The 22551-nt window shown below is 36.7% G+C and overlaps 1 protein-coding gene across 1 annotated transcript in view; it reads left to right on the top strand.

Moving 5' to 3' along the window:
* Window positions 1–449: 449 nt before the first annotated feature.
* LOC103799935 (lysine-specific demethylase 4C-like) overlaps window positions 450–22551 on the top strand; it is a gene marked incomplete at both ends in the record, with an annotated part of 50793 nt that continues 28691 nt past the window's right edge. The window contains 4 exons of the mRNA XM_009072294.1: window positions 450–643; window positions 4887–5122; window positions 7225–7586; window positions 9859–9970. Of these exons, the coding sequence (XP_009070542.1) occupies window positions 450–643; window positions 4887–5122; window positions 7225–7586; window positions 9859–9970 (904 nt within the window). The remainder of the gene's footprint in view (window positions 644–4886; window positions 5123–7224; window positions 7587–9858; window positions 9971–22551) is intronic.

Here is a 22551-nt window from a genome sequence, read left to right on the forward strand (position 1 = left end):
GGACTGTGTATGCCTGTATAGTCCTTTGGTTCAAGTGGATACTACATGAGTTATTTTTAAATAGAAAATTCTGATGCCACTAAAGATATGTGCAGTTTCTGGATTCAACATGGTCATTTGCTTAAAACTATCAAAAACTATACTACTGATAAACTACTGATAGAACAGGAAGAAATGCTATAATTTATTTCTGGTCTTAACCTGCAGGAGTTAATGAAACAATGGAGTGTCCACAAGTACCTTCATTGAGTACTAGTGTAACACATTTGTTCAGATAGTATCTTCTCTTGAATGATCCTTTCCCCCTTGAATATTGAGGAAAAGGGAAATAGGAAAAGTTTGATTAAGGTAGAATTGGTTTTCACATGTGGGATTTAGTTCTGGAATTTTATTTTTACTGCAAACTGTGGCATATTCTATTGCTTACAAATTTCTGTCTTCTCTTGCAGTGCACTTGTAGGAGAGACATGGTGTCAATGTCCATGGACGTCTTTGTGAGGATGTTTCAACCAGACAGATACCAGCTGTGGAAACAAGGCAAGGATTTATACACCATTGATCATGCAAAACCAACTCCTGAATCAACGCCTGAAGTAGAGGCCTGGGTACAGAGGAGAAATAAAATGCAAGAACTTCGCAGGAGGTATTTATGTTTCTTTATCCTCTATGTACTTGTCTTCAATATGATGTCAATTTCCTTTTGGTTTCTTTTTGGCCACTTTCTCTGGTGTTTTATTTGAATTCATTTACTTTAGATGAAAATTGGTTTTCTGTTTCCTGTATTAAGCTGAACTTGGGGACAAGCAAGTCTTTTTTTCAGTGACCATGAAAAATTAATTTGACTTAAAAGTTTTGTGTATAGCTGAAGTTAATGATTATGAAGGGCATCAAAATGCATTCCAGTGTTGCATTTACAGTGTTTTTTTTAGTAAAGATTATTCCATTAAAATATTCAAGGTGTAGATGGTTGCCATTATTTCTAGTGGCAGTTGCAACCAAAACACGAGAGAGAAGTCTCCTAAGAGCTGAAGTGAAGATTAAATAGGAAAAACTTATCATAAAGTTGTGGCAGAATCCCACTAGCTGTGTGGCATCTCTAGCAATAGTCTTAGCCATCACTGCCATCTAATTTCAAGAAGGTATCACCGCCTATTCATCACACTCTCACAGTGCTGCAGCTGAAGCCCATTGATGTCTACCACAGGTCAATCACAGATCATAATTTGGCATAAGAAAGGCCTAAATCATAGAGTCATAGTATCATCAAGGTTGGAAGAGATCTTTGAGAACATCCAGTCAAACTGTCCACCTAGCACTACCACTGTAACCCCTATCACCCAGCGCCAGATCCGTATGTCTCTTAAACACCTCCAGGGTTGGTAATTCCACCATCTTCCAGGATAACCTATACCAATGCCTGACCACCCTAACAGTGAAAAAATTTTCTTACATCTAATCTGAATCTCTCCTGTCTCAGCCTAAGACCATTTCCTCCTGCCCTCTCACTGTAGGTATGGCAGAAGAGACCATCCCCCACTTCTCTACAACGCCCTTTCAGGTAGTTGTAGAGTGATGAGGTCCCTCCTGTGCCTCCTTCTCCAAACTGAACAAACCCAATTACCTCAGCCATTCCTCATACAGCATGTTTTCTAACCCCTTCACAAGCCTTGTTGCCCTTCTCTGGACATGGCCCAGTAAATCAATGTCCTTTTCAAACTGAGTGGCACAAAATTGACCTGAGCTGAACACAGTACTCGAGATGTGGCCTCACCAATGCTGAGTACAGGGGGATGATCACTTTGCTACACTATTCTTGATAGAGGCCAAGATGCCATTGGCCTTCTTGGCCACCTGAACACACTGTTGGCTCATACTGAGCTGCTGTCCACCAACACTCCCAAGTCTCTTTCTGACAAACAGCTCTCAAGTCGCTCCTCCCCCAGCCTGTAGCGCTGCATGATGTTGTTGTGGCCCAAGTACAGGACCTGGCACTTCGCCTTATTGAACCTCATACAGTTGTTCTCAGCCAACTGATGAAGTCTGTCCAGCTCTCTCTGTAGAGCCTTCCTACCCTTGAGCAGCTTGACACTCCCACCTGCCTTCGTGTCTTCTGCAATTTACTGCGAGTGTCCTCATGTCCAGGTCATCAATAAAGATGTTAAACTGGAGCAGCCCCAATACTGAGTCTTGGAGGACACCACTTGTGATGAGCCACCAATTGGATTTAGCTCCATTCACAACAACTCTGTGGGCCCAGCCATCTAGCCATTTTCTTACCCATTGAAAGGTCCACCCATCTAAGCAATGAGCAGCCTTTTTTTTTAGGAGGATTCTGTGGGAGATGGTGTCAAATGCTTTACTGAAGTCTAGACAAACTACATTCACAGCTTTTCCCTCATCTACTAAGCAGTTGCTTTGTCATAGAAGGAGGTTAGGTTGGTCAAGCAGGACCTTCATTGCATAAATCCTGCTTGATTGGACCTGATCCCCTGGTTGACCTGCATTGTGCCGTGTAATGGTACTCAGAGTGATCTCTTCCATAATCTTGCCCAGAGCTGACATGAGGTTCATAAGTCTGTGGGTTCCCAGATCATCTTTCTGGCTGTTATTGTAGATAGTCATTACATTTGTTAATTTCCTGTCAGCTGGAACTTCTCCAGTTATTCAGGATTGCTAGTAGACAACTGAGAGTGCTTTGCCAAGTTCTTTCGACAGTTCCCTCATTACCCTGGAGTGGATCCCATCAGGGCCCATAGACTTATGAGTGTCTAACTGGCATAGCAGGTCATGAACCATCTTCTATTTCTCATTTTGTCACTGAAATTATAAAAGCTTTGACCTTTTAAAGCAGTTTCATAGCTGTTTTCTTGATATGCATAATGGTTTTTGTTTGCATTGCACAGACATTTTTTGTACACTTCTTGCTTCTCTGTCTTCTTTGTGAATTTTCTTCTTCATTATCTAATACAGATCTACTTAATTTCTGGCCAGGGGTGGGAAATTTTATGCATATCTGCTTAGCTGTGTAGTGCAGTTTTCTGGGTTGAAGATAATCCTGAATTTTTTAAGACCTTTTTTCTCCTTCAGATAATTTAACAGTATAGTTACTTTTTAACGTGGTTTGAAACCAAATTTCCTCATTTTCTTTGTAAGTTAATGAATTTTTTGAGGCAAAGGATAGGAAAGTCACCTGTAAAGAAAAGGACTAACTGCGACTGTAGTGAAACATTATGGTTGAAAATATAACATTGAGTTTCTTTTGGGTAGGTATAGTTTCTGGGGTAGAGTCACTTGTTGAAGACAAGTGGTAAAGCATCTGACAGCCAATTTGTTAGTATATGTATAACATACTGGGCTCACAGAGACTAATTCTCATTCTTGTTTAGCTAGGTGAATGCCATTTTGCCCTGTAATAGGTTTCACTGTGTGTATTGTACAGCATAACTGGAAATTCATACTTGGACCAGCAGCAATTAATTTCATAGTACCCTTATGGGTAGCCAGTTTTGACTAAAGATGAAGGCTTTCTAAGAATTGTGTTGAAAGTTTTATCATGGGAACACATGGGCTGATTTCATGCACTTAGCTAAGCTAATAAACGCAATTCCAACGCTGTTTAAATCTTGAATTGGGTTTTGTTCAGTCATGGTAATAGCGTGCATTGCAAAGGAGGATAAAATGTTTTTTCAGCTTCATTTCTAGTATAATGTGTCTATTGAAATTGTCATCATTTTGATTATGGGAGTAATGTAAGTTACAGCAGGGTGAAAATAAAAATACCATCTATGGGAATCTTCATGAATATGGCAGGGATGATATGAATATCATGAATAGGAAGGGATGACCCTTCATGGAGAGTTTAACGTTGACATTTATAGCTGAAATGCCATATATAGAACAATACAATAAAACATCTAATGACTACATGTAAACAGTAACAATACTCGCTGTTGCATTACAATGTGAACTGATGGGTGTCTCATACTTCAGCAAATTTTCTGAAAACTGCTGTTTTATAGAGAGAGTGTTGGAAGATGTACATTGATGGACATAAAATAAAATGTAAGGGGTAGCAAAATGTTTTTTCTGGTGATGTGTAGAATCTAAGATGCAAGTCCTTTGTGATATTTGGGGATTTGTCATTATTATGTTCAGAGTTTTGAAACCTGCTGTGTGATGAAGCACATTAAAATCTCCTCCTGTGTCACAAATTTGAAACTGGACTAATCTCCTGCTACTTTTATCCAGAGTACATAAATTACAAACCTGTTTCTGATGGGTTTGCCATTTCTCCTGCCTTAGGATTTCCCTTCTACTTCTGAGGGTGCTAAAACATATGCTGAAACCTTAATTTCAACTTTGGGTTTTTTGTATGTGGGGTTTTTGGGGGGTGTTTTGAATATTTTTTTTTAACACAGCCTTGTGAAATATATTACTTGATATTGTATCCTTTCAAAATACCTGGTGATGAAAATTTCTACTTTTTCAGATGCTTGTTGTTTGTGTTAAAATGCATACAAAAACAGATCTGACTCTACAAAGGTGTTCAGACTAGTTTGTTATCAGCATTGGAGTTTGGAAGTATTACCCGATTTTAGTGCTACGGAGAGTGTTTGGATGTTAGTTAAGTAATAGTTACTTAAAGATTATATTACTTTCAGAATTCAACAACTTTACCATAGAATGGTGATAAAAGATTAGAAGGTTAAATCCAATCAATTGTTAATCTATCACTTAATAAATTGTAACAGTATCTCAACACAAAAAGATGAAAAATTGTCAGTTTTTTACCACTTTAAGCAGGTGAAAGGGACATATATATTGGTAGATGTTTTATCTTATCCAAGACAGACTTTCTACTCTGACAGCAATATCTCTTATAACAGCTTCATGCACACCAGATCTCAATCTAAAAATCTTAAAACTCCAGAGGACAAGAGAGTATCTGCTATGGTAGCTGATGCAGAAATCACAGCGACTGAAGCGGCTACTGATGGCTCCAAGGTCAGTCAAGAACCTGAAAAAAAGACAGTGGTAAACACAGGAGTGCCTTCTGGGGAAGAAGAAAACAGTAGTGGAATGGAGCTGGATCAACATTTTTTGGATCATGCCTTGGCTGAAGGTGAGATAAGGACTGAGTGTGTTTCACATGTAAGTTGTAGGCTGTCAGTACTCTAATGCCACAAATTAGTGGGTGTTAAAGCATAGTGTTATCCTAGAATAACATACTAAAATGCTTACGTATAAAGTTATGAAGAGAAGACAGATATTCAGTAAGAATAAGAAAATGCCAAATTACTATTCTGAGTTGAGAGTAATATCACCTATACTGTTTTAATGAAGTGTTTTTTAAATGAGAAAAAAGAATGATGTTTTGTAAATTAAATTTTTTCAGTGGACTCTTATGTTATACAGCAAAGTGTTTTTGATATGGAAATGATACAGAATGCCTTAATACTGTTCAAATAGTACAGAATATACATGCTTGCCACTTTGTTGCATGTATTTACATGATGAACCTACATATTAGAAGTGGTCCATTCCTGCACACAAAAGTGCTCTGTTCTGAGACTCCAGATTTCTTGTCACATCCTGTTGATCTGTCTGACAATGCAAGTTATAAAGGCCTTGACAAGCTGAAGATTTTTTTCCCCACTACAGCTTTTTTAAACTAATATACTTGGTCTATTCTGGACTTTATTTATTCTAATTCACATTTCCTTGTAGTTCAGGTATAGTTCCACATTAATGTTCATAAAGTCAAACTGCAATTTTAACTTTAAGTATGTGAGCAATCCCATTTTATTTTATATTGCTACTGAAAATTTACTTGCAAATTGCATGTAGAGAGTATTTCCATTATTGTGATATTAATAGTTATGTTAATGCTTATTTGGGGATGGTAATCACCAGGATTGATTCCGATAAGGGTAACAGAGTGAGTATTGCAACATGGAGGCTTAGAAATTCATGCATATAAATTATTTGGTGCTGTATCAAAGTTGTTCCAGCTGTCTCCTAATAATCTTAGTTTTTTTCAAAGGTACCATTGCTTTACAGCTTTCTCTAACTTTTAATAGAGTTTTGGAATGTTCATGACCATAGAGAAAGTAGTAGGAGCCATTCTGTGTTTATTGGCAAGGGGATAAAAAACGGAGAAGAACAGAGAGCTGTCCTGTCTACTTTGTGCTATTAAAGAGTGGTGCCTGGGCCTTTGTAGGAAAAAGCATGTTTTTATATAGGATGGTAGAAAATCCAGGGCTCATGTTGAAGAAGGTGGTTTGTTCTGCATTATCTCTGGCTATTACACCCATTATACTCAGTCAAGGGAGTACTGTTCATGCCCAGAGATTGTATTTCGGTTTTGGCTTTGTATTAATAAATTGTGTATTCGTTTGACTGAAAAGGAATATTTTTCTGGAAAAGAAGTTCAAGTAACCATTGTAAAGAAAGAGTAGGGAGGGAGTTCACAGAAACTGTTTGATATCTTGGATGTGCTGCTGAATCAGAATTCACTGCAGTGTGTGCCACACACTTCTCTGGAATATGTTTTTCGAGTGACCTCTCTTGCCCATTGTTCTGTCTTTCTGATGTGAGCATCAGCAGATGAAGAATTTTTGTATAGTAAAATCCACACAATTTCACTCTTCAGCATCACTGAAATGTAAAATTATGCTAATTTTTCCAATATAAAATTATGCTAAGTGCTTTTCATTTCTAGACCAGTGCTGTTGTTTTCAAAACATTCTTGGTATCTGAAATATGTCTTCATAATTATAAACCATTAATCTTTGCTTGTTTTCAGTTTTAAAGCAGGTATAATAGGTATAAAATGCAGGGTATTAAGTTCAATATACCAGCCTTTTGTAATTTTTTACCCAGTGAGTCAAAGTGCATATAGGCTCTCAGAATAAAGAGGCTACGTGAATATGGATTGTTTTGAATGACATGAAGACCTGTTGTAATTCAAATGCAAAATACTGATTAAATGATTCAAACTATATTTCATGCTTCAAACTCAATCCATTTACATTTAATTTATTCTCTGATAAAACCTATGCTCCAGGTTTTGTGTATAACCTTTCTGTATATGCTCTTCTACAAAATGCTTTTCTGTATGATTTCTGAATGAAGAACCATGCTATGAATAATTCAGATTGTTGTGAAATTCAATATGGTAATGTAAAGTGAGATTTATTAACAAATCATATTCTTGATCTATAGGAGACATCCATCCAGAGTCAATTTTGAGCCCTGTACCTGCACCAGAGGAGGCAGAAATGGAAGATGAGGACAGGGTATATTCCAGTCATCCTTTCTTTGCACATGAAGATTCTGTGGCCAGCAAGCCTGCTTCTGAGAGTTGTAAAACAGAAGAGAATTTGAAACCTCAAAATCAGTATGTTTCATCCATACCATGCTGTGAAGCAGCGGGACAAGCTCCTGAAGCAGAAAATCTGGATAAAGTGCAACGTGTCTCCATGGAGGATGGTATCAGCAACTTAGAACACAGTGAAAGTAGTTTGGAACATGGAGAAATGCCAGTTGTAAAAAGCGGTGAAGAAGATGGCATGGAAACGTCTAGTGTATGTGAAGCAAATTGCATCATAATAGTAATATATTCTTGATGTAATGAAATGTGAATGAGCGTTTTTCTAATGAGACTTCATATCCGTATTAGAGCACTTAACAATATGCATAAGTTTAATCAGATGATAATTTGAACTTGTTTTGAAGTGTTCAGGCAAGAGCGGGAATTTTGATCCAAAAGCAGAATGTTTCTGCTTGCTTATAGACACATTTTCCATGTTATTTTAGATATCTAGTAATTTCATTTTGTATCTGTGACTCTGAAGTGTCAGCAACTATTCTCAAGCTATTCCCATATTCATTGCTTGCCAGTATGAGTGAGGCTGTGAGGTTCAGTTATTGCCATTCACATGAAATTGAAATTATTAGAAGTGAGTGCTTTATTTGGTATCATGTATTTGTGTTTCAGAAAATGACTGTTTTGACCGAGTTTTAAAGAGAATTAATAATATGCTGGTAGAACAGCAGAGTGAGTGGATTCTGGGAGACTTGCTGTCCAAGGACAAAACGTGTCAGCATGGAAGCACGTGGTGATTTGTTTTTAGACTGAGAAATATCTTTTCATTGAGTTGGGTGGAAACAAATTTTACTTTCATTCGGTTATATTATCTCACATAAACTTTCTTACTTCAGTTAAAATTGCACCCATAGTATAACAGTTAAAGAAAGTGAATCTTCAAGACCTGGCTATAGCAGGAGAGTAGATGTCAAGGTCTGACAGTTACTTTTCTTGGATTTTGTAAATGGCCTAAAATATGCAAAGAAAACACTTGAAAGAAAAGATCCTGCTAATATAAGGAATATATATTCTCCATTTTTAAATAGCAGGTTTTAATAGCATTTTCTCTTTGGGGCAGCTACAAACATATGGACTATTTTTTACTCTTGCTATTCTGCTGTAATGTTCAGCTGCGACTTTGGGATGCACAATGTAAAATTAAGCCATGGTGTTGTCAAAGTAGCTTTCTGAATGGCAAGTTCAATCCCAGTTTGGCAGAGAGAGAGTGAAAATCCACTGCCATACTTTGTGGGGAATATGTTTTAGAAGCCAAAATAAAATCAAGCTGACCCTTCCACAGACATGAACAGTGCACTAAGGATTTTTTTCAGTGTTAAGGGTTTTAATAATCTTGGCTCCAGCCTTTCCACCATAATAATAAGAAGCACTATAAACATCTCAGTGTTTTAATTAACATGTATTAGAGATTATATTATCTCTTTCTGTGCCTTTCAGCCATTTATATATGCGGTTTCGGATTTTCTCCAGTATAATTGCATAATCTTTCTTTCTCTTTTAAGTGAAGTATACTGTACAGATGCAATTAAAAAAGTCTGATATTTCCCTTTTTACTTACTTTGTGACTTTTAGATCATAAACCTGTCCTGTGCATTAACCACATCTTCCTCCCCCTGCTTATCACAGTAAATATAATGTTGTTTTGTAATTTACTTCCCATGTTTTAGTTGCAGTTTTCAGCCTTCAAATCAGTCAAGGGGCATGCGTGTTATCTGCTAGGTTAGTTTCAGGGCATTGAGGCGCAGAATGCTGTGATCCATTAGAATCATGTGAAAGTTCCCACCTCTCTGCCAGTGCCCTTGCCCTTTGTGTGCTCCTGAACCTCCATATGCTATCAGTAAATGGTTTACTTCGAGATTCCTCCACCAGCACCCAAATCTGGGGTTGTGAAATCTGCACTTCAAGAGTTTGTAACACTGGCCTTAGTTCTTGAAGCTTGAATAACTTTAAGCTGAATGTACATAGAGGTGTTTCAGAGAGGAAGGAATTTCTTCATATACCAAATCAATATGTTAGTTGTATAGCAGGACTTTAATTTCTTATCTTAACTCCAGATCTTTTTTTTTTTTTCTGAAGAATTTTGGAGTCTTTCATGAATGAAGTCAATGGGTTTCTGCCTCATTTTTGTAGCCAGTTTGTGGCTATGTTGCACTTCTGGTTTGCAGAATTGTTTGGGTTCTCCCTCTCTAACATCGCGCTGAGCAAACCAGGATTTATGCTGTGTAGGTTGTGAAGGGCTGCGGTAACTTATACCTGAAATGATTTGTGTTTGACAAGGCTTGCACTTTTTGAATTAAAATATGTATTCTGAATTAGAGACAAATGTTTTATTGGTACACTAAAGGTCCTTCAAGTGCCAGGATAGTATTTACAGAATTGACCTCTTGCTTGTTTACAGAAGAATGTTTTTGCTTACTATAATTAGCTTCATAGAATTACATACTGAATTAGTTGTGTTTTTTCTTTTCCAGTCAGAGGAAGTTGTAAGAAAGAAAATATCCAGGAGTAGGCGCCATCCACTAAATAAACCCCCAGATAGATCACCAATGACTTTAGTTAAACAGCAAGCAACTAGTGATGAAGGTGAGTGTAATATTTAATACATTTTCTGATGATTAAATTTTCTGTCTTTGTGAGACCATGTATACAGGCACAGACAGGTCATGTAGTTTCTGTCTGTTTTCATTCAAATTCTTCTTAAAACATTGGATCTGTCTTTGCATAAAGCTCTGGAAAATAAGGTATCATTTAAAACAAATATATTCACTGATCAAATACTCTTTATTAGAACTCACATCAGTTGCATTTCAGAATAAGATTTTAATTGTGTAAGTGTAGGTAAAAATGACATAGGAATCCCTTGAATATGAATCTTGAGTGTAAGTCATAGTCCTCTATTCTGCTTTAAAGCTACTTTTTCTGGTTCGGTTTTTGACAGGACTTTGGCCACTGGGGGCATCGTAAGCCATCAGTGTCTTAAGATACTATGGTTCTTATTCAAGAAAAAAGGCTATAGACTCCTGGGTATTATCAGAAGCTTATCAAGAGTGTTTATATATGTCTTGATTTTCAGGATTTTGTTTAGTTTTGTATGGAAAGAATTAACTTATCTCTCTATAGTTTTGGTAAATTAATTTTCCTCAATTGATTTAAAATAGTAATTTAAAAGCTGATTTGAAGCATATGTCATCTACATGTTTCATATCTTTATATATGCTTCTAGATGTATCTAAGTAGTGTGTACATTTGCTAGTGGATAGCATGCAAGATGTTAGAAAATAAGTACTGTATTTTCACAAATGCCAAAAGAGGTGGGAAAACATAATTCTATTTTTAGACATAATGAAAACAGCCCTTATGACTAGAAAGCAGCAGCCAGTCTCATGTCTCTTTCCTCAGCTGAACAATTCAGTTTTCTGCTTATTTTTAAGTGTCACAAAGTGACAGGAAGCAGGGTAAATGGCCTTCCTGGAAATGTGTGAGATTGGGCTTCTGATCTAATTTAGGCACTTTAAGCAATATTTCTCTTATTTTCTGAGTGGTTACCATGGAATTCCATTATTTAACCTGATAGCTTAAATAAGGAGAGCACTGTTAGGCAGTTGTTTTGAATACACTTGTCCAAATAGTCACTTTAGATTGCAGATAGGCACGTTACACTATACTGTATGGTACCTTCAGGTGTTTCAAGTTGTTCAAGTTTCAAGTTTCAAGAATTAAACAGAAACATGTCCATAGTGATGCTAAACAGCAGTGATATATAAAACAGAGTTATGTACAAAATAAGTAAGTAAATATTTCTGCAACCATGAAATTTGGTGCTCTGTAACTAGATACCACAGTGGTCAAAAATATTAAGACAATACTTGGAATTTCTCAGATGCTCTTTTTGGGAACTTACTCAAGTACTGTAGAGAGCCACCATCTTGCACAGATCAGCTACAAAATCTAAGAAGTTTACCCAAGATAGGCATTTGCTTTGCTGCAGTAGATAGAAATAGTAAATCTGCTTTACCCAGCAATCACATATACTGCCACCCAAAGTTGATGAATAAAGCTACCTTATTCTATCAAAGTTGGCTTGTGAAGCTTATTGTACTGTACATCAAAACAGAAGACACATTACTTTGTCATATTGCCTTAGCATTTTAGTTCTGTAAAGCACAATATTTTCAGGTGCTGTTCTCCAGAATCTCCTCAGTTAGCAGAACTGGAGATTGGTACTCACACTCCCTTAGACACTTTGATATAGCTGAGCTGATACCTGTCTGTGACTACAGGTCTGTTGGAGTACATATCTGGACACTTCAGTGTTTACATGTGTTTTGTACCTGATTTCCACTTCCACACACCCAGTTATTGCTTCTCATTAACAGTAGCTGTTTCTTACAGCTACAGATAAATATTCTTGACTTCAGAGAGAGACAGCATGCCTGCTAATTGATTCTTCTTCTTGTTACTAAGGAATATTATGCTTTAAGTTAGCACAAATTTAGACATTGTTAAGCTGGGTGCCATAATTTCAACTGGCCCCTCACCAATTCATCTCCCTCCTTGTTCCAAGGCTGAAGAAATTGATTTATATCTTCTGTCTCACTAGTTTGGGAAAGCCATACTCTGTTTCAGTTTTTGTCTGAGCCACAGTATTCCCAGGCATGATACTTCAATTAGCTGTTAAACATCTTTCTGAAAATTAGAGATGGCTTAGACCCATGATCTATATCATATATGCATATGTTTGGATACCTTGAGGGATAGAGCACATTTCAGAAAATGTGATGGTAATTTATAGGATGATATTAATATTAAGATTCATCTAGTAAAGTAATTAAAGATTTAAATATGTGGTAGGTTGCAGTGAAATTGCTCAGTTTTTTTTAAATTAGAGATTATATTCCTTTTGCCTGCTGACACTTTTTCAATGTTGTAGTTAAAACATAGTGTAAAATTCCTATTTAAGCATAGGTTGTGCATGCTTAAAGTGCATCTAGTGCATCTAGTCTGGCTAGATGATGATGTGATGACAGTTGTATCTCAAGGATTCTGCTAAGATGAAGACATTTTCCAGTTCATCCAGTAGTTTGCCAGCTTCCTGGTGTAGTAATTTAATGTGAAAGTAGCAGCATCCCAATAAGATGTTGTATACCTACAAGTTTTTCCTCTTTTGTGATGATTATCATTCTGGTAGATAAAGGTGTATTTTTGTTAGGAAAGAAACAGTTGTCTTGGAACTCTTTCAAGCAGCTGTTAAGCACCTGTATGCTTATTGATTGAAGGGGTTAAGAGTTTTATTGGACATGGCAGTTACTGGTATTTCCTGCCTGGAACTAGAATTATTATTATTTTCATGTGTCTGTTTCTCATTGTAATCTAATTGATCAGTAGGCTTCTGTAAGAGCACTAGAAGAGAAACAATAGATTTTGGGTGAGCAGAATGTTTACATCTGAGACAGAGATTGAAGAACTGCTGAAGGAGAATGGCAAACTGAACCTCATTAGCTTTCCTGACACATGCTGACATGGGAGTTAAAGATGTGTGGCTAGATGAATGTCAGTCAAAGGAGATTTTTTTGATCATGTTCGAGATTGTTTGTTTCAAGTATCAGGGAAGTAATCAGTATCAATGTACTTATGACTATGTTCCTCTATGCGGAGGTGCTTCATCCATATTCTGAAGTCTCCAGAAATGTGATTCAGCATGCATACTTACTCAGTTCCTGTTCTCTGTATTTTTTGAATAAAAATGATGCTGGATGAGACTAAGATAGTACAGTCTTTTGGTACAGCAATTTCTCAGTTCATCTGTTCTTTACAAGGAGAATTTATATATTGATACATTAGTTTATATTTTAATTTATCTGGGTCCAGTAAAATCATAACTGTAAACAAAATGGAAGCAGAAGATACAGTGCTGTTAGGAAAATTAAGAAATTGAGGATTTATATTTCATCTGCAACTGATGTCACTTTGCACGAGTTGGATAGTCTGTAGCCATTGCTAAACAGATAATTTATATTCAAATTAATGTATTTGAAGTCTTCAGATACTAGGGTTCTATTAGGAAGTTTCTGTGAATAGAGGTGATCTGAAGGTGTTAATAATACGAAGGCAGCATTCTTTGACACTGTCAGCCATTTCAGAATCATAATTTTGCAAATAGGATATCATTGTATTCAACAGCATGCTTAAATCATAGCAGAGACTTTCTGGATTCACTATTAATACAGAGTCCCTGGGCAGAAATTAATTTTTTTTTCACAGGATCACTCAGATATTGAGTTTTATGGGTTTTTTTTGTCAATACATATGCTTAGGTGCATATGCCTTTATCAAAAATAATTGGGTTAATTGTTTATTTGTGGAGCATTGGTGTTACTCTTTTTACTGTCTTGAAGCCTTTCCCTATGTATGTCTAACTTACAGCTCTCTCTTATTATGGTTGTTTTTGTGGAATTAAATCCTAAAGGACTGAGCGCTGAGAAATACTGGGGGCTGAGGAATCAATCCCAGAAACTGTAGCTCAGTCTGCCAGTTTAAAAAAATAAGTGCAGCAGGAGAGTGTAGGCTGTACGTCACACTCAACATGTTAACAATTTTTACGTAACAAACCTTGGTCTTATGCTCAATGCAGTATATTAACTTGTGGTATTATTATTCTTTTGTATTTAGTGCAGATGTATTTCTGCTTATTTAAGCAATAAAAAAGCAAATTCAGCAGAAGGAGCAAACATACTGACTTTGGATGCACATTGATTGGTCCCAGAGATTTCTTTCCAACAGTATTTGGGCATGCAACACTAGAAACTGTTTTTAGATTCAAGTTGACTAAAATTTCCCATTGCTCTAAATTATATAATTATAGAGTATAGATTGAGTTCAGTATGAGGCTTTTTGTATATGGTTTCTATAATTTTAAATATGATTCAGAATTTCAAAGTCATTTTGTTTTCATTATTTTGTAAGATAGGGAAACAGAGAGAACTTTAGTGAATAGAAACAGTGGCTTGGATAAGAGTTGATTAGTGAAAATTGCTAGTTTTACAGCTATAGTTTTCCTTCTGATATGACATGGAATAAAGCTTCGATTTTTACATTCACTGTCAGCATCCTGTGAGATGTGCATGATTTGATACTAGTAGTCTGTCATGGTTTAACCCCAGCCAGCAGCCAAGTGCCACACAGCCACTCGTTCACTGCTCACCAGTGGGATGGGTGAGAGAATCAGAAGGGTAAAAGCTAGAAAACTCATGGGTTGAGATAAAGACAGTTTGATAGGGAAAGCAAAAGCTGCACACACAAACAAAGCAAGACAAGGAATTAGTTCACGGCTTCCCACACGGAGTGTTCACTACCTCCAGCAGAGCAGTGCCCAATCACGGGTAATGATTACTTGGGAAGGCAAATGCCGTCACTCCAAACATCCCCCCTTCCTCCGTCTTCTTCCCACCTTATATACTGAGCATGATGTCATATAGTATAGAATATCCCATTGGTCAGTTTGGGTCACCTGTCCCAGCTGTGTTTCCTCCCAGTCTCCCATGCACCCCCAGCTTCCTTGCCAGCGTGGCAGTATGGAAAGCAGGAAAGGCCTTGACTCTATGTAAACTCAGCAATAACAAAAGCATCTCTACATTATCAGTCCTGTGTTCTGCACAGATCCTAAACATAGGCCCATACTAGCCACTGTGAAGAATGTTAATTCTACTTTAGCCCAAACTAGCGCATTATCAAACTGTTTAAGACTTTTTCGGTCATGTCATAAATAGGTTAAGTCTGCTTAAACAGAGGAAAATTGCAGTCATAGATGCAGTTATGATTGTTTTGTTTCAGAGCTTTAAATGTAAGATTCTGCTGGAAAATTCTCACTTTTTTCAGAAAGAAATGTTTTTTCCTCGTGTTGCATAAAAGATAGATAAGAATTTGATAACCAGTTGGTAGAGGCATGTTTATATTTGCCACATTAGTACTATAATGTACATATTTCCATACTGTTTTGTTGAGTGAAGTTTTACTTTAAAATACTTTGCTCTTGTGTGAGTATGAGTTAATCTAGTATATAATTTGCATTTTTCATACATTATCATCCTGCACTGGATGGAGGAGTCCAGTGCTATCTACCCATTGCAACAGTATCACTATGCTAGAAAAATGTGTTTTCTGTGCTTTTCTCTGGTACCTATATCGCTTCTGATTTGTTTAAATTCAATTTTCAAAGTTCGATTAGCATAGTTAATAAAAGGTTCTACCACTTATGAAGCATGCGGTGTTTTGAAGACCCCACAAAAAACTTTTAAAAAATTGTGGTAGAATCTTTAGTAGGTATTTAGGAACAGAAGGTATTGAAAAGTAAAATACAAGCTTTTCCTTAATGTCCAGTACTCTTGTCAACCTTGTGGACTAGCAGCTGATCTTCAGAAATGGCAAGAACTGACAACACTAATTTTTGCCCTGGCAGCTCTTGTCCCTTGACATATTTCACAAGTAGTGCTTATCTGCGTCCGCTTGGACACCTACAGGATCTAAGAGTAGCCATTATTTTGATCAAGAGGGGAATACAAACCAGTTCTTCTACTATTTATGCCTCATTTGCTGGACAGTGGTATATGTAGTGATCATTAAGACTCATTGTCCTCTAGGTGAACCTTACAATTCTAATTGTGCAGCTTTCTTAGCTTTAAAATATGATGTTTTACCTCTTAAAGGAGTGGATAGAACTGCAGTCTTGGATAGAGAGGCATGTATAATTTCTCATTATCAAGTGTGCCAAAATGAAAATGGATTTTCTGCTGCATTAGTACAGCCTCTTAAGAGCCTTCTCAAGGCTAGCTATGGAGTTGGGGCAAAATAGATATGACGTTTGTCAAGGAGGCAGATATCTCTTCTGCAGGGTTATCTTCTGGAGTTGAGCTTCTGTTTCTGTAATTACGGTCTGAAGACAAAAACATATGACTTGCATTTATCAAGGATTAATTCACCATGGTATTGGTGCAGGGTATTGCCTGGCAAGTTATCCTAGTAGTAATTTTCATTTTCCAAATTAAAAAAAATCTAGCCCATAGAGTTATTATGCCTTTGCCAAAATCTGAAGCTTCTTTGTAAGCTGTCAGTATCAGAAGTTGCTTAATTTGAATACCAAAGGGGTTTTACTAAATGTTTTTTGTTGTCTGAGAAGTGTGTGTAATATCTATTTTTTTAATGTACAAAATAACTACACATAAGAAATTGATCTTTCAGGGAATTTAAATGCAGCTGTTGTCTAGTGTATGAGGTGTTTATGGGATATTTGTTCTAGTGATCTGTGCAGGAACTGTAGCTTAAAGCTGTTAATTTATAATTCCAATTCAGGCATTGATTTGTCATGTGAATTTGGATCCGTTGTCGAGCCTTTCTGTTTTGCATCTTCCATACTTAACATACGGAGTTAAGTAACTACCCGAGGCCTTGGTTCAGTGAAGAACTTCATTCCAAGCTTAACTGTACGCATTCAAGTAACCTTGTTCCTCAAATTGCACTTGTGTTTTGCCCAGAGGCACTTCAGCTGGAATAGTATATTGACATAGGTTAGATTTGTGCTGCCTGAGAGATATAAAATAACCATAAAATATGTTTTCCCCACTTGGTACTGTTTTTTGTCTCTAGAGTAGCATAAAATGAGAGTATATTGGTGATTCTGCTTGGTAGTATTTCTGAAACACTCATCACTGCATAATAATTGGATATTTATTTAGTAGTATATTACTTGGCAGTATGATCAGTGAAGATACACTTTAATTTCTAGAATAAGGAAGTACCACCAAATAATTTTGTCATAACTCAGTGACCTTATTTCTTAATGGTCAAGACTGACCTGAAGATCAGGAGAAAGTTTTTGGCATTTTTCCACTTCTGTACAGATGGATATCCTGGCGAACTGTGGTGTTTCATTAGTAAATCAGTAAACACATATGTGGATGGCAATAGCAGATCCTAAAAATTCCAATCTATTTTGGCTATTGATCACATTTTCTGGTGACAAGTACAGTGACCATAAGCAAATTAAATTTGAATGCAAAATATGAATTTTGTTCATTAAAAATTGTGACAAATGACCTGTGGGAATGGAGTGTGTAAGCTGTTAGTATCTTTCATGGTGCTGTGAATTAAAGCTTTTCAAGAGAGAAGATATGTGCCAGTCTTTAGCCTGTAGTCTGGGCTTGTAATGGTTTTGCACTAACAGCTATGTTTTTTTGCTGATAGACTATGCAGTGGATTCCAGCAGGTTTTCTTTGGTTTCTGTTTTGATTTTGATGAGATGCCTCTTTGAACTGAATTATAAATACAGCGGCTATTCTTTAAACTTGCCCAGTGTAAAGCCAGGTGAAATCACTAGAATTGCTTTAATGTATGTATATATATGAGTGGAAATTATAATACAAACATGCTATAAATATTCCATGTTAGCAGTTCTTACAGATATTCCTACAGACTCTTTCTGTGGCTTCCTAACCACATTTTAAAAACAGTCCTTGATGAGTGGGTCATCTTTGAGCTTGGTTTTTGGACATGGGGAGTAGCTGTATTTTTGGAGCCACTGTATAGTTCATGGTTTTTAGTATCAGTAAGAATTTGTTGCTTATGCTTCAGTTTAGGTAGCCAGAAGTAGTAGACATCTTTGACAATTTGAGTTTTAACTGTTATGGTTAAATTCTTCATTCCATATGCACACAAAACATTGTGTAGCTATTTTAATGCCCTGGTCTGCTCAGCAAGTTGAGAGGAAGGTAATGTTGGATTACTCTGGACAGTGCGCAGGAGAAAAAACTCAATTGTCAGGAGGTTCAAAAGCAAATAATTTTTACTTACAAACTTTGGGTCACCCGTATGAAGTAAGACACTTAGCAAAAGGCAAATCAGTAAACTTCACAGTATTCAAACACAGTGTAAACTTTAACTCAGCACACCCTGAGAGAACAACGCCCTTAGCTGGGCACTGAGCACGGCACTACGTGCAAGTCATTTATGAAAATATTGAAGAGCACTGGGCCCAAGATGGAGCCCTGCAGAACCCACTAGGGATGGTGACCAGCCTGATGTAGCCCTATGTACTATAACCCCTTGCACTCAATCTGTGAGCCAGTTGCTTGCCCATCACATGATTTGTTTATCCGGCTGTGTTCTAGGCATTTTGACCAGAAGGATACTATGAGAGACAGTATCAAAAGCTTTACTGAAATCCAAAAATATTGTATCACTTGGCTTCCCTTGGTCAACTAGGTGGGTTACATTGTCATAAGAGGAAATTAAGTTTCTCAAGCAGGACAGCCTGAAAAGGATCAGTGTCCAACCAGATCTCTCTTGATCATTCATTGTCGCTGGTATACATGGTGGTCATCACTCAAATGAGTTCTATTTCAGTGAACCATCATAACTGATCTCTATATAAATAGGCATCTCGCTATTTGGGGCTGCAACTTTGAGTCTAAGAACTTATTTTGGTTCTCTGTGTATGTTGCATATACATTAGGTTATGTTTTATAACTGTTTCTTTTTCTTGTTCTAGCATGCTATGTGTTAATTTCTCCTCTTCTACCTGATACACTAGTACTTACAAGTAAATAACCAGCAACCCATGAAACCCTGCTTTTCTCTCCTGTCTACAACTCCTTAGAACCCTGCAGTTTTTCACATTCATCCAAAGTATTGATGGGATCAGTGCTTTATTCTCATGTCCATGAAAAATCATGGTCATGATTTTCCTGTCTCTCCTTTTCAAAGTTACTGGTGAGCTATTTCCAGGCTTTGGTAATATCTATACTAATTCTATATTCTCTTTTTAATGGTAGTGGTCCTGTCTGCACCCAGGCTTAATCACAATGAAGTTTTCTCTCTAGGTTCTTAATAGTGACTAAAACCAAATTAGAAAGAATATGATTGTCAAAGTAATCATTACTTCTCCAGTGGGTATCCTGTAGGAGTATTCTGCTGACTGTGCCAGTTAATGTTGGAATGTAATACACTCTGACCAGGTTCTTTTAGATATTCCATGTGTGGAGGGCTTAGTGAATAACACAGGATTTTCTTATTTGAAATTACATGGGTTTTAGGTCTCACAGAGTGATACATCAATGCACTTAAATCACAGTGAAGGTACAAATTATGTTTAACAGAGTGTAGAATTGTAATATACAGTTCTATCACAATACAAGTAAAAATTACATTGAGTAAAGTGTAGCAATTGCAACACACAGTTCAATTACAAAACAATGTGAACTTCATTATGGGCCTCTAATGGTGTCCTGAAGGAAAATCAGAGTATCCCAGTATCTGAATGCATCTTTCAAATCTGCCAAGTTGTCTTTTAAAATGAATTTTAACTCTGAAATTTTCTGACTTTTCAAAACATTTAGAGGTATGCTACAACTGATGTGTTGTGATTTTTTGATTAACTTTTTTTTTTTAATAAAGCACTCTGTTGCTTTCTTTTGGGAGCTAAACATTATTTGATCCAGGAGCTCTTGAGCTTAGCCTCTAGAGCTCTGGTTCAGTGTGGTTATCTTTACATACAGTTTTTATGAAAACCGAAGTATTAATAGATAATTTGGCAATTAGACTCTCTATCCAAAAATGTATACATACTTCACGGTACTTTTACAGTATGGTACCATACAAGACATTAACATTTCTTGAACAGTACAATAAATTAAAATATTTTGATTTTCATGTTTTGCTGTGAAATATATGGTTTTCATTACTGAAAAAAAAAAGACAATTTCTGAAACTGAGTTTGCTGATACACTGCAGGAACATAAAGTTTTGAAGATACATGTCTTTTTCCCTGACTGTCTTTTTTTAAATTTTTAGTATTATTATTATTTCCTCCAGGACATTTGAAACTATAGATAATGCCTCCCAGGACTGAGATTATGCTCAACTACCTGAAAAATAACAGATGCTGCTGTGCTTGTCACAGCAGAGAATGCTGCTGTACAAAGCCAGGAAACATCAGTGGAACATAACCCCAAGCAGCAAAATCATTGTTGAGATTGGCAAAAGCAAATTGTACTGTATTAGCGTCTATGGCTTTTCACATCTGCTGAGTTAAATCAGCAAATACTGGCAACAGCCAATTCTGCAAATGGCCCAAATGTTTTCTGTCTGATAATTTGAGTTTAACTTAGTAAGCAAAATCCATTCAAAGCAATAGTGTTGTGTGTTCGAGCAAGTTTCCCACAAACTATTAAACCAATAACATTAGTGAAAACAATTGCTTCATACACTTACTCACTTGGAAAGCAGCATAGTAACTGTTTATAAGTACTTTGCTCTAGGAGTTTCCTTTGTATCAAAACAGGTTCTGTGCTATAATTTTCTTTTTGCCTACACAGTTTGTTTTAATGATGTGTTTCACTTTTCTTAAGTATGTAAAGGGATACAGATGCATATAAAAAATAACATTCATGAAAACTGATATATCTGGAATTACATTACAGGGATTAATTAATCCTATATAGATATTCTTTTCAGGTACAAATGCAGTATCAGGAACCAATATGAAGTTTAGCATTACTATTCACCTTGTAGTATCAGTACCACTATGGCTGAATTATTATTTGTTGTGGTTTAAGCTCAGCTGGCAAGTAGGCACCACACAGCTGCTCCCCCACTCTTCCACCAAAGAGGTGGGGGAGAGAATCAGAAAATGTTGTGCCACTTACTGGTGGGGCGGTACAAGATGCAGAAGAGGCCTGGATTCTGTGCAAGCATTGCTCTTCAATTGCAAAAACATCTCTATTATCAAAGCCATTTTCACCACAAATCCAAAACACAGGCCCATACTAGCTACTGTGAAGAAAATTAACTCTACCCTGGCCAAAACCAGCACGACATGATGCAGTAAGGTTTATATCAAGCATAAGGCATTTATTTAAAGACCTTTGTGGTATCATCAAGTGTTGCTGCTTTTCTTTTGGAAAAAAGAGCACTTGGTCTATCCCCTTAGAAAACAAAATATTTAGCCTAATTCTGAATTGTATCCAGTAAAGTAATACCAGAACAAAACATTATACTTGCAGTGAACTAAAAATGCCCTGGTGTTTCAGGGAGACTCAAGACCTGTGACCACCGTTAGTGGTGACAGTAAGATGTTTTTAAATGCATTACACCTTTCCATTAATATGTGTTTTGGGCTGGTATTAATTAATTTTAGACTTCAGCCTGAATATGTCAGAAACAGAAGTCACAAGAAATGAGCTTAATTCATATAAGAGTATTTAAAAACCTTGTGCTTACTAAAATTACTTGCATGATTAGCTTTCCTTGGGTGGCTAGAAGAGGCAGGAGTGTCACTCTTGTGTGAAGGCCATTCCATGTAGTTATTAAACTGCAAAACCAGTGATACATTTACTGATGTATTGATAAGATGTTGGATTCCAAGTAGGATGTATTGTCAAAGTGTATCCAGCAGAGAGTCTTTGAACTTTATTTAAACATATGCCCCAACTTTCAAGGTTTTCATCTTGCTAAGGAAATTTCTGGTTGCTTTAAACCGTAGTGCCTAACATGGTAGCAGAATTCAAGTCAGTCTTCCTACTCACAAACACTATCTAAGTCTCAGTACTTAAGAACCGTATTCTATGTTCATTCTACCAGGGTCTAATGCTTTCTGACCTGGCTCTTTTAGATGCCCCACATGACAAGTATTTAATATTTAATATCAAATTTACTGGAGCATATATGATGCTAGTCAGGATTTTACATTAGCAGAGTGATCCAGCAATGTACTGAAATCATGATATAAGCACAATATAGTGACTGCAGTATACAATTGTGTCGCAATATAAATGTAATTCCCATTACTGGACTGTATATGCTTACTGTCATGTGACTGTAAGAAGGTGAATCAGATAATTATGGTTTTGTTGTGTTGTTAAGCAGTTCCAAATTCCTGTAAGTTGCACTTATATTTCAGGTTAAGCATATGTAATGGTTTTCCCCTATCTGGAAAATGGGAGGTTCATGGGTTGAGACAAAGGCAGGGAGAAATCATTCACTGAACACCATCACAGGCAAAACAGACTCAGCACGGGGAAATTAAGACATTTTATTACTACCAAGATCAGAGTAGGATAATGAGAAGTAAAACAGACCTTAAAGCGTGTTCCTACCCCTCCCTCCTTTCCAACTCT

Source organism: Acanthisitta chloris, unplaced genomic scaffold (genome assembly GCF_000695815.1).
Source record: "Acanthisitta chloris isolate BGI_N310 unplaced genomic scaffold, ASM69581v1 scaffold14930, whole genome shotgun sequence".
Lineage (NCBI taxonomy): Eukaryota > Metazoa > Chordata > Aves > Passeriformes > Acanthisittidae > Acanthisitta > Acanthisitta chloris.